This window comes from Vitis riparia, chromosome 18 (assembly GCF_004353265.1).
Source record: "Vitis riparia cultivar Riparia Gloire de Montpellier isolate 1030 chromosome 18, EGFV_Vit.rip_1.0, whole genome shotgun sequence".
In the NCBI taxonomy this organism is placed as follows: domain Eukaryota; kingdom Viridiplantae; phylum Streptophyta; class Magnoliopsida; order Vitales; family Vitaceae; genus Vitis; species Vitis riparia.
Window position 1 is genome coordinate 31045433 of NC_048448.1, and position 13600 is coordinate 31059032.

Genomic DNA, 13600 nt, shown 5'->3' on the forward strand with positions numbered 1-13600 from the left:
CTTACTGTATCTGTGGGAAAAAAAAGGTCTTAGATTAGATAATTTTGCTGACCATTTCTCCTAAACATGGCCATCCATACGAAGGCCCACTTCCAAGTTTTGGAACAACATGAACATTTCAGTGTATTTTTTGGAAAGTAGATAAAAAAAAGGCTCTCTTTTACATATGGGGTCGAAAATGATTTGATGATTTTGGTGAGCACTTCTCAATTATAGAACCATTCATCCAATGACCCATCTCAAGTTAAGACACAATAATAATATTTTAAAAGGTAATTTTGGGAAGTAGTCTCGTTTTTTAGGGACTGTACCTTAGGTACTACCTTAGTGGCCTTGAGGTACTACCTTAGTGGTTTTTAGGTACTACCTTAGTGGCCTTTAGGTACTACCTTAAGGGCCCCTAGGTACTACCTTAGCTAAACCTCAACTCAATCTCTCCAAAGCCTCGGGCCTTCCTCTCCTACCCTTACACCATCCCCTTATGTGCTTCTCTTGAGTGCTCAAGTGGTCCCCAAGTGCCTTTTAGGGACTGTACCTTAGGTACTATCTTAGTGGCCTTTAGGTACTACCTTAAGGGCCCCTAGGTACTACCTTAGCTAAACCTCAACTCAACCTCTCCCAAGCCTCGAGTCTTCCTCTCCTACCTTACACCATCCTCTTATGTTCTTCTCTTAAGTGCTCAAGTGGTCCCCAAGTGCCTTTTAGGGACTATACCTTAGGTACTACCTTAGTGGCCTTGAGGTACTACCTTAGTGGCCTTTAGGTACTACCTTAAGAGCCCCAAGGTACTATCTTAGCTAAACCTCAACTCAACCTTTCCTAAGCCTCGCGTCTTCCTCTTCTACCCTTACACCATCCCGTTGTGTGCTTTTCTTGAGTGCTCAAGTGGTCCCCAAGTGCTTTTTAGGGACTGTACCTTAGGTACTACCTTAGTGACCTTAAGGTACTACCTTAGTGGCCTGTAGGTACTACCTTAAGGGCCCCTAGGTACTACCTTAGCTAAACCTCAACTCAACCTCTCCCAAGCCTCAGGTTTTCCTCTCCTACCCTTACACCATCCCCTTATGTGCTTCTCTTGAGTGCTCAAGTGGTCCCCAAGTGCTTTTTAGGGACTGTACCTTAGGTATTACCTTAGTGGCCTTTAAGTACTACCTTAAGGGTCCCTAGGTACTACCTTAGCTAAACCTCAACTCAACCTCTCTCAAGCCTCGGGTCTTCTGATTGGAGCCAAAATATGTGCTCTAATGGCACATATTCGATATGATTTGTGCACCAAAGGACATTCAAATCACCCAACTTGACCTAAATCAGTGCTAAGGCCCTAGCCATGAGTTTAATCTATACTTTGGAGATTTATCTCAAGTTCAAGGGAAGAAAATTGTGCAAATTGAATTACTTTAGATTTTGAAAGATCAAGAAAGGGCTAAATGAGGAAATAAGTGAGTCAAGACTCATTGAATGTAAGGAAAGGCAAAACAAGGATATCATGAGGTTAGAGGATGATAAATGACCATTATGGAGTAAGAAGGAAGGCAAGAAGGCAAGAAAGCATGGGAAATGAGGCATAAAGCAAGATTTAGCTGCATGGAAATTTAGAACTCAAAAATCTGATGGCATTATATACTCTGACTTTGAGGACAAATTTGGAGCACTTTTTGGAGTCCATTATATACATAATATATATCGTTTCGAAGCTCGGGAAGTCAGGAGTCCAACGCTTCAAACGGTTTGCAAATCGGAGCTGAAATGAAGAAGTTATGGCCATTTGAAGACAACTGCACCAAGCTGGAGGGTCATTTCGAAATGATTTCGAAATTCAACTTATGATTTCGAAATTCAACTTATGGATTCGAAATCCACTTCTAAATGACACCAATTTCGAATTCACCCACTGCCACTTTGATGTTCCGCCTCCTCTACCTCGGGAATTGCATCTAAAGCACTCCATCCGCCCTAGGTGGACCCCACACGACTAGAAATCACCATTTTATTATTTTTTAATCATTTTTAGGAAATTATTTTGTAATAAGTGGCCAATGAGAGTGTGCCACATGTTAGGGAATCGAGGATATTATATAAACTCTTTCAATTCTAGGTTTTAGGGATCTTGGATTTTTTTCTGGAGAGTTTGACATTGAAGGTGGAAGAAGACGAGAACTTTGGTTTGTTTTCTTTTTCTTCTTTATTGAATATATTGTTTTTAGTTTGTTTTGATTCAAATTATGGATTTTTACCCTATTATGGATTGTGAATGTGACATCACCCCCATGAGAGGCTAAGAGCCAACTTGGGGCTTGAAGCATGAAAACCTAAGGGCTAGGAAACCTATAGGGACAATGGGTAAATTAATATAACAATGAGATTAATTATTGGTTGGGTGACAATTTATTATTATTTTTATCCTATCCTTGTGAGTTCGTTTAGGGAATGATACGGTAGGTTATTACTCGATACTAGTGATTCTTGGTAATTCTTGATCATTTGTTATCCTCGTCTTACCAACCGTTATTTGCCCCTAAACAAAGCTATAAGGAGTAGGAAGGGTTAAAAAGCCAAATCTTAAATTGATAATCAATCTCATTCATTTGATGGTTTTAGGAATCTATTTTAAAAAGGAAAAATTAGGTTTCGGATGCAATTTTGAGTTATAGAACTCAACTGATCGCGAGTGGCTAAGGATCCCAAAAACCCTAAGATCATATTACTTAAAATACCCTTGTTTTCTCTAATTTCTATACCCTAGGTTGGATTGTGGAAAACCCCAAACTTGAATCAATTGAATTTAAAATCAATATTCATTTTCTCTTATTAATTTAATTTCTTTTACTTAGTTTCACATTATTCACATATTGTTTTTCACTTAAGGATTTAAACAAAAACAATTCATTTATTCTAGTATTGACAATTTTCATAAGCCAGTCCTTGAGAACGATACCCGGAATACTACAAAAGTCGTAGTGACTCTTTCTCTAGTTTTTCTTGACCAAAGTTACTACGTAAAAAGGCTAAGTATTTTGGTACAATAGAGAATTTTCGGTCATCTTCCTCTCCTACCCTTACACCATCCCCTTATGTGCTTCTCTTGACTTCTCAAGTGGTCTCCAAGTGCTTTTTAGGGATTGTACCTTAGGTACTACCTTAGTGGCCTTAAGGTACTATCTTAGTGGCCTTTAGGTATTACCTTAAGGGCCCCTATGTACTACCTTAGCTAAACCTCTCCCAAGCCTCACGCCTTCCTCTCCTACCCTTACACCATCCCCTTATGTGCTTCATCTTCAAATCTATTTTATTTGCAATGTAAAGCTACCAACTATATGTATGGAAATAAAATTTAAATTCTTTCCAAATAAAATTTTAACATATTTGAAATGTATACTTAAGCTAACATGTAATGCTAGATGTTGCATGAATTTCTCAATTTTCATTATGTCTAGTTAGACTAGTGGAGAAATGGTTCATCTCAATTGTACATCTACTTTGTAGGCTTACCATTTTTTGTTGTAAAATAGTAAATGTATATAGGAAAGTGAGAAATGGTTCATAGTGAATGATGGCATTTTCCATTTGCTATGCTCATTGAAATCAAAATTCATAACATAAATATACTTTATGTAAAAGAGCATACTAGGTTTAACAATAATATATTTTATTGGTGAATCAAACGATCTTCATTGCAAATGAACACACCGATGCCATGTATCATCTTTTCATTTGTTACAGTGGTTCATTGGAAGGGATGTGTGATATCCTATATTAGATTAGATATGAAAAAAAGCTCGAGATGCTATATTTAAATGTATGGGTTCTTCTTAATTTTATATACACATTTTAGAGCTATAAGGGTTAAAAGTAAACAATTTATGCACATTCGATAGTGGATAGAAGTCTGCACACTCCCACATTCCAGTGTTATTGGATGAATGAAGAGGGGTTTGGCTCTTATTCCAGTTCACAAAGTCTCTACTTCGAAAAAAAAAGTGTTGTGCCATGACCATTTCTCAGTCTTCCATCAAGAATTCTCCATACTTTGAGTAAGGCTTGCCAAGCAGTGATAAGGTTTCTGAAATTGCTTGCATCAATGCCATCAATAGGAGTCATTATAGGATTATGGGGTGATTTCATCCATTCTCTATGGAGTGGATCAGATATGTTCTTGGTCAGTGCCCTGTTTTGGAATTTTCGGATTTCAGTATCTGCTCCAATGTATATAATGACAAGTTCTTCTCCGGGAAGTATTGTGGCAGAACCAGTCCAATAACCATTGATGTCACAAGGATTAGTTGGATTAAGAGCATGACCAAGATTAACCCTTTTGACAAGAACATAAGATATGGAATGGGCCCATGTAATGTTACCCCATATTGCAACATAAGAATTGTAGTGATATAACATATGGTAAACTCCATTGTAGTACATTGGCCCTTTAAATTATAAACAAAATGAATGAGGACAAGGAATAAAATTGAATGAAAAAACGGGAAAAAAATGTATATAATTGTATGACAAGCCATGAAACAAGTTCTTTCCTTGCGAGGAAATAAAGTGAGCAGCATCTTCAAAGTTCAAACCATAAATTATCATCCAATCTTTTAGGTTTTTCTTTCTCCCATCTTTCTCATAGTGCCCAGCACCAAACCCCAAACACTTAAATACAATCCTAACCCTCTATTTTCAGATTTTTGCCCACTATTCTTTACATTGTGGGACAGTGCCCTTAAAAAAGTAAGGTGGTTAGGGTAGGTAGGGGATGAAGACAGGTGAAAACAAAGTTCAGTGTAAGCTGATGTTACCACAAAGCATAGTAACAAAATTTTGATGCCCAGCTTCAGCATCCATTCAATATACTTGAGGGTTTGATGAACTGATGACTAAAAGTCCTCATCTATCTTGAAGACATAATTCTTTCCACCATCTAGGCTTGACATTACAAATGCCTTTTGATAATCACCCACTCTTCTCTGAAAGAAGTTTGCATTACCCTTGCTCAATCAAACAAACATGACAAAAATCAAGGAAATCAAGCCAAGTAGAAACTGGAAGAAAAAGTAATGGTTATCCGGCAACCAGGGCTTGGAGCAACAGTCATAAAAAAACACATAGGCTGAAAAGTCAAAGCATGATAAGTTAAATAAGAGAGAAGGAATTTTGATCTTTTTCTAAAAGGAATCCACTTCCAACATGTCCTCAAACTCAAGGAAATCAGTTTTTAACCATCACTTTCATCTTATAGTTCTAGATTCCATCTTGCACATCCCCGTATGAAAACTTTAACTAATGGGATAATTACAAGATCTAGCCTTGACCAACTTGTTTTGTACATACATGAACAGAAGATAAAAATTAATATTTGAGGGTCCTAGAAGAAGGCATCTATTAATTAAGGTTAGGATGATAAGACTAAATAGTTTTACACAAATGTGTAAAATAAAAAAATGGTGGAAAGCTCCAAATCAGATAGTTTAAAATTATCATGTTGTAAAGCATGAGAGGTGTCAAAAGAAGCACCCTCTAGTGGAAACACAGCCTGGTTGAGCATGTGGAATGTCTCCTAGTATTGAATGATTAAAAACCCATTTTTGAGTCCAAAACCTAGTAAGCAAGACCTCCTAGATGTACATGTTTCTGAAATAAATAGCATTTTAATAGAGTTCAACAACATAAAATCAGAATCCAAGACATGCACTCATCAATACTCACTGCAAAAAAATAATATTTGTAAAATCAACAATTTTATATTAGACATGAAATAAGTACTATAGGAAAAAATTAATATAAATATTTGTAAAATCAACAATTTTTATATCATGTGTCATTGAATGGATTAATTCAATCCACGAATCTACACAATCAGTTGTTTCATATTCTGTTCATGATTCTTCATCTTTGTTTACATAGTGAAAAGAAGATAAATTACATGTTTACAGAGTGAAAAGAAGATAAATTACATGTTTACAAAGTGAAAAGAAGATAAATTATAGAGGCTAGAATCTCAAAAACCCTTGTATAAATCAATCAACCAGTTTTATCCTAGAATCTGGCCTATCCATATCCGACCTGTAACCCGAAGCATGGGCATTCTCGTCTCCCTTCCTAAGGAAAACGCCATGCCTCCCAGCACAATGAGGTTGTTCGCACTCTCCAAGCTACTTCTCTTACTGTCTCTAATGCTTCATGGAATGCCCTCAAAAGTAAGCTTCTGCCCATTTCCACCTATCTCCAGGCTGTAGCTGTAGTTGTCGGCCTCTGCTTGGTTGCCTATCAGGCTGAGGAATGCCATGTAAACGGGAGTCGACCCTATAAGAAAGGCTTCAGCATGGAGACAGACGTGTTTGTCAAAACAATTGATGCTCTGAAAGGGCAAAAGAGAAAGTTCCGTTATTTGCCATAATCCAACAACCAACCATGTTATCTTACTAGGACTGTTTTTCAGTAGCTTGTGAATCATGTTTGCACTGTTTTTGGCATCACTCTTAATGTATGGTACCAAGGTGCTTATCTAAAGGTTATGTTTTATGAATCTAAATTTATGGCAATGTAAAAAAAGTACTTACAGTTACATCCCATTTGTAGCTTTGGTATTTATAGAGATCTTCTATCAAAAATTCAAGTTTGAACTTGCAACCATAGAGCATGACTGCCTTGTGATAATCTGTCAAGTGAGAAACAAGGAGTGGAATATCCCCAACAGTAGAGCACGGACATCCATACCATGGGCAGCTGTATGGTCGGAAGTTACACGAGTCTTCATGCATGAGCTTGGTGTGGTAAGGGATGATCTCAGGCCATCCAAACTCCTCATTCTTGCAATGCAGTTCAAGTGATTCGACCATCTTCTCCAGAGCTAGACACCTTATATCACCGAGCAACTGCCTACAAGTGGGACATTTGTTGAGTACCCTTGCTTTACAGCTTGAACAAAGTGTGTGTCCATTGTGGCACTACAGAAACAGAAGCTTTGTTTCAAACATCGACGAAAAACAAAAACTTTGGGGTTTCCTATTCGTAGACAAACAAGAAGACATCATTTACATATTTATAAAACTGGAAGGGACATCTAGGCAATATACCGATTCAAGGCATTCATGATCCAAATCACTTTATCATCAAAATCACTCTATCATCAAAAGTGGAGGATGCAAATAAAAGAAAAGACCAACAATAATATAACCATGTTTTTAAAGACACAAAAAATGAAAGAAATATGAGAAGTGGTGTTCAAAGTTCAAGGAAACAATCGAACCAGGCCTGGGATAACTCCCCAGAGGCGCAAATAACAGAGCAAGCAAGCACCTTATTCAGATACATAACACCATAATTATGAAAGAAGAGTGATATACAAGAAATGAAAAAACACAGAATCAAATTTTATTTTGAGCAAAAAACATGACGAATCCGTTTCCACTTCACTCTCCTATGATCTAGCAAATGACCAACATTCCAAAGTTTCCAATCCTGTCACTCCCTCTGAAGATTGGTGTGTCAAAAAAGACACTAGCAAGTGCCAATTAGCTCCAAATTCTTTACCTCCCAAACAACAGTCACATTTAGTTTTTATGATACAAAGTTACGCATGCACCAAAAGTCTGCCTCCTAGATCCATCTGTTCCAAGGCCTATTGATAGTCGCTTCTCATTGGCACTGCAATCCCAAAATCTTCTCTGTTTCTACATAATTAGTATGTCATCTACTCCTTTCTCTGTAATTCCAATGACCTTCCCTTTACACCTACTTCATCATATTTTCCCTAATCAAAGGAGTTTCAGATATCACCTAGTTTTTGTAAGGCATTGCAAGGTGTAGTATTTGGAATTAAATAGGCAGAAGCTCATTTTATAGGCTGCTTCTATAATAAACTGTTAACAACAACAATGATCTCAATTTTCACAATTTTTTATTTTCCAATTTTTGGAAGAACTAAAACTGAACCCATGATTTCAAATGAAAAAAAAGAGCAACATTAGGTAAATTATGATTACTATTCTAGTTCCAATCATCTAACATCAAATTTAAATATTGATTAAGAAAACACCACATGTACAGAAGGCAAACACAATCGTAGTGAAGGCCCTCATCTCTATAAATAAGCTCATTTGAGAAACTCAAACCTGGCATCAATCCTCTCTTTTTAAGCCAAAAAATGGCACAAAAGCTGAAAACCAAAAAGAAAAGGGGGAAACCCATAATATGTTACTTAAACCTTTTGACTAAAATATGATCCATATTGAAGAACATAGAGGATCCCATGATTTGTATGGAAACTACCTTCCTGAGAAAAAGATTCCTTCAACACATGCAAAGGCAATAAGTCTCTCAGCAAATAAAGTGGAACTGCAAAAGGGGATTACCACAATGAGAAACAAAAAAAAAAATTAAAGCAATAAATCTCATGCTTCACTTATTGAGAGCCAAGGTTCAAAGTTAAAAAATGGAGCGGAACTATCATGATCAGGAAGCCCAAACAAAATCGAACCTGAGGTAAAGAATGTAGTAAAAGCTTTAAAATTTGATGCTTGCTCTGAGAGTTTAGGATACAGAACATTACAAAAACTACTAAACCCAAGTCCAAAAATTTATTTATCAAGTGTTCTGCTCCCCTCCCCCCTCACCCCTGCCCCAACCCACACACAAGTCCTTCCTCTATGCAAAACAAAAGTCTAACAATGTTCTGGGATACAATAACCTCTGTCAAATCCACATAAACAATCAAGCCCATGACTCAAAAACCTAGTGGCCTAGACAGGTTTCTAATTTTATTGTTTTTGCCATACACATGTTTTCATTAAGTTTCAGATTCTATGGTTTTGTTAAATTTAATAGTTTTGCCCAATTTCTATGCTCTTAAGAGTTAAACAATAAAAAAAAATTTGGAATTTTAGAGTACAAAAACATTAAAAGACATCATCTAGTGCAATGTGCAAGTGTTTTTATGCATATTACGCATTTATATAAAAGTTACTCATCAATACTCACTGCCTCTATCAATTGAGATAAACCTCAATCCATCGAGTGGATGCCAATTGATTGAGGCTGAGTTTCAAAGTTGGATTAACCAGCCCGTTTCAAAATCAACAGCCCATTTTTGAAAGTTTGAGGCCAACAAAATATTTGAAAACAAAAATATATATTTTTTTCTAAAAAAAAGCATTTGAATTCAGCTTAATTTTAGGAGAAAGCCTCCAAAACTGCAGCTTATTGTTTTAGTACAAATTTCAAGTTAAGCAGACCCTTAGTCATGAGGAATCCAACAATTTTGCTCAAATTGGAGTCAATCTTCAAAATCTTATATGTTAAAAAAAAAATTGATATCAAGAGCTTCTTTGAACTTGACCATAAAAATCACCCAAATTTCATAGTCTTGGAATAGCAAAATATTACAAAATCCAACCCTTCAAAATCCTAACAATATATTTGACATTACTAATGGTGAATCATGAAAGACATTTTTTTACATAGATACAACATATGATGGTGGATTTTTGAGGTTTTGGAACCACTTGAAAAGGTCCAGATCTGTGTTAAGGAAGGTCCAGGTCAACTTAAATCTGAAATGAATGCACCCATTTTCTAAATATTTGAGTTTCTAAAGCGGGGCCAACATCATTAGTGAGAAACAGCCACCTCATATAACATGTACACATACCTCAACTTTCCTATATAAGTGGTGCTCCCCTTCCAAACATCACTAGCATTAAGAGAGATGATATCGTCTGTGCAAGTAGGACGTCTACAATTCCATGCAACAAGAAGAAACTTTCCATCATCAGTTGAAGCTGTCAATAGATAAGGCAAAAGCAAAAAAGTTAAAACATTTACAACTCAAAAAGGAAACTCGAAAACAGAACCTGTCTTCTTAAAACCTATCTTCTAAATATCTTACTTGGTAATTAAGAATGAGGACATCTAGCTCTTCACCAATCCAACCATGCAACTAAATACATCAAATGACCCTAGATCATTGCAGGTTCTATATGCAAGAAAGCCTTCATTAATGAACCACAACTTATCCAAAAATAAATGGGGTTTAGTTATTCACCTAAAATTAATCCAAGATAGAGATGATATGTTTGGTTGGTACGATTTCGTTTTATATAACACTGAATGAGGGAGCCCCTTGGCCCAGGCTGGGGGAAAAAATTGATTTTCATATATGAGCTTATAAAGGGATGGGCAAATGTGTTGAAGATTATAAGCATCCAAACAAGTAGCATTAAATTACAACAATCACTAATAACAAAGCAGCATCCAACAGACCCTCTAACCACCCCCACCCCAACACATAGAGAACTTCAAATAATTTATAATGGCATGCCTGCAAGAGTCAAATATTCAAGAATCATAAAAATTAACTACATAAACTAAACTGGTTTAGAAGACTAAAATTCATTTATAAGGATAGAAACAACTTAATCCATATTGTTCTGCATAATGACACTAAATGTGACCCCAACTCTATATTGCTTATAACTGAAACTTTTGATCCTACCCTACAAAATATTTTTATTGATCACTATTAGTCTTGCACCTTAATGCATTAGTTGATATAAATTTTTTTTTCAGTTTCGTTTTTTCACAAAAATTTTGAAAGTGGACTATCAAAGTAGTAAACCAATGACACTTCCTTAGTTTAGCATTGCTATAAAAGGACAATTCACTACGAGTTTCCCACTGATGGTATCGAATAAATTAAAATAACCGAAAAAGCTTGACAAGCAGCATAAAAATAAATAATCAAAATCTTACTTAAAAATTCCAGCTTCACCTCTCATATAGCAGAATTAGCTTGGCCAAATAGTAGGTAGAATAGAAAGCAATTTCTTCAACCTAGGCAATAGTTTCTCATATTGCATGGCTCTCTTAGAACTATGCACCTGCAAAAAGGTCATGGAGTAACCTCTTTAGCTCAACCAAAATTTCATATACCAATGTATTTTTTATAGTTAGTGGTAAATTAATCTAAAAACACCTAATAGAAGGGGGGGGGGGGGGGGGGGGGGGGGGGGTCACAACCCAAATATATCGGAAGTATGCAATGGGTGCCCAAAGTAAAAATGGTAAACCAAAAAACCAATTATGATGTATCTATATAGTTTTTAGAGGGCTCCAGTATTGGGCATGCCTAAATTTACAAACAAAAATCAAAATAGGAACAATTATATTATAAAATTTGAGTCATGATGAGAATGTCTTATATTATAAAGTCTAACTCATGAGTCTGAAGTGTAACATTGCTCATGTCTTTATGGTTGTCAACCATCTTGTTTTCCAATTGTCGCTTGCAATTAACAACTTTAACATAAAGATCTAAACCATCCAAGAAATGAGATTTTACAACTGGCATGTGCAAGTGAGATCGCATTAATGAGAAGAACCTTGGTATTTTCTTGTTCTTCTTTTCTCAATGCTTTCCCAGCTTACGAACCACCTCCAGATTCTGCACCATTAAATTTCCATTGATAAAGCCTACATGCTCAAATATTCAAACAATAAGCCTCTATATGTTTCAGCAGATATAATTCTGGTATAAAGTTTTCAATAATAAACTATCAAAATCACTTGACAAGGTACTTATCACAGAAAAAAAATTAATAAATAAAATACTTCACAGGGTATTCATTCTAGTGTGTGTCTTCTCTTATCAAAACTCGCAAGGACACTAATCTATTGGCTTAGTTCATATGTATTTAATTATGATTCCAGGAAAAAGTCTACTTTTATACCTGAATATTTTTTATTGGAAAGGTAATTCCCTCAAATATAAATTTTCCAGAGAAACAAACAACAGAGAAAAAAATAGAGGGCGCCACCTTCTGATTATGCATTGTCAGTACCACCAGCCCCACTCTCATGCAAGTACGGTTCCATCATTGACCTTGCCTATCCAAGGTGGCCTCTATTAATCAAATTCGACATGCCTTCATGACCTTATCTCTAGCATTGTTTGCCGCATTAGTAACCAAAGTAACGATCAACCTCAACCGATATAGATGCATCTTGTCCTACACAACACACACCAAAATCATAGGCTGGTTTGGTAAAAATTCAAATAAACCAATTTCTAAAGTCTTGGTTGCACTTACCTTCGCAATTGAATGTGTTAGTGTCGCCTCATTCCAATGTTCAATGTACTTGATTGCGAACATGCCATAATCATATCTACACCACCAATTGCATTACACCAATCATATGCATACATCAAGCATAAAATACAAATACATCAGTACCGCATATTTAATGATTCATAAAATAATAACGGTTAAAGTAATCTACCCATTTAGTTGTTGCACAATTTGGGGCTGCACATGTTGGAATTTTGAGACCTCCAATCGCCTAAGCATGCCATGAGCATGGAATGCTTTATCAATTGCCTCAGACAAGCGTCTCGATACGACACTTATCCCATTACCCCTTCTTAAAGGCAAAAAAAAAATAATATTTCAACCCTTGAAGCTGGAATATTGACCACGTGCACGTGCCAATGGTTGTTGTCGTAGACGGGAAAAAATAACTACACACATATTGATGACATTGCCATTAATTGGTTAGTAGGGCACTATAATATGATAATTAAATGAAACAAAGGCTTTGGCCATGATGGCATTGTACTAGGTTTGACGTACCATGTCTAAACTTGAGAAATCATGGCCCACAAATTCAGCATGAAGGAACATCCGACACCGCTATCTGATTTCATGCTTTTTGGCCTTTGCCGTAAGGCTGGCTAGTACCACCTGTCCATTTGTTCTTACAGCTCACCACATAGTCTCCAATTTAAAAATAATAGAGAAACGCATTAAAGAATTATGACTAAGGCCTCACGGAGAATGATGAGTCGAAATAGTGTGCGCGCGGTGGTATAGCTTATTCTGCATTCATCATTCGGTAGACCACTCCGATAATCTAAAAATGTACACATGTAAATGATCATAAAACATAATAATGTGCATCTTATATAATGACCATGGCCCTAGTCGAAATCTTGGACACATACCACACTATTTACCCAACGGCCTCCATTGAGCGAAAAAATCATCCCGTGTTATATATGTGCCATGCATATCGCACAAGATCTCGCTGCAATGTCAAAAATGTGTTAAGTCAATAGCCATAAACATTAACAATAATGTTAACTTTAACAATAAATGGTGAATTCATGTCAAGTACCTTGGCTCACTGTCTTCTGACAACGCATAATCCGCAACTAACCTTTCTTGTTGGCCGATTTTAGGAAATAATTGAACACATTGAGAGACGAAAGGGGATTTGCAAATGGCGGATGACTTGACAAGCCTTTTCGTTGTGTGTTTAAATTTCCGCCTAGGGGTAGGAGAAGGTTTTATTACTGCCACAGCCTTCTTGAACACCCATTTGCACTCCTTTAAGTGATTGCAATTCAACACTCTTTTGTGAAGGTGGGCATGTGTCGTGGTCAATACATGGGTCATCATCTACTGCTGCACTGGTGACTCTTTGCTGGCCAGAATGAGTGCTTGCGGCACTGGTTCCTTTTCCCATCATTTCATCACTACAAGGATGCATACCGGTGCTTCCCTCATTTTTCTTTCTTTCTACATTCACAGCTTCTTCTGGTGGGGTGAGTGCA

General features: G+C 36.5%; 1 protein-coding gene, 1 long non-coding RNA gene and 1 pseudogene across 2 annotated transcripts; all 3 read right to left on the reverse strand.

Annotated features, from left to right (window-relative positions):
- Nucleotides 1-3960: 3960 nt before the first annotated feature.
- On the reverse strand, nt 3961-4416 carry LOC117905707 (beta-fructofuranosidase, insoluble isoenzyme 4-like). Its single transcript, XM_034818594.1, has one exon. It carries the CDS (start codon nt 4414-4416, stop codon nt 3961-3963), a length of 456 nt encoding a protein of 151 aa, XP_034674485.1.
- Nucleotides 4417-6022: 1606 nt separating this feature from the next.
- On the reverse strand, nt 6023-7305 carry LOC117905708 (annotated as a pseudogene).
- Nucleotides 7306-8090: 785 nt separating this feature from the next.
- Nucleotides 8091-9727, reverse strand: LOC117906478. The gene is made up of 3 exons (XR_004649830.1): nt 9641-9727; nt 8263-8328; nt 8091-8149 (listed from the first exon to the last, which is right to left on the reverse strand). It is a non-coding gene; the product is annotated as an uncharacterized LOC117906478 (long non-coding RNA).
- Between the last annotated feature and the right edge of the window lie 3873 nt (nt 9728-13600).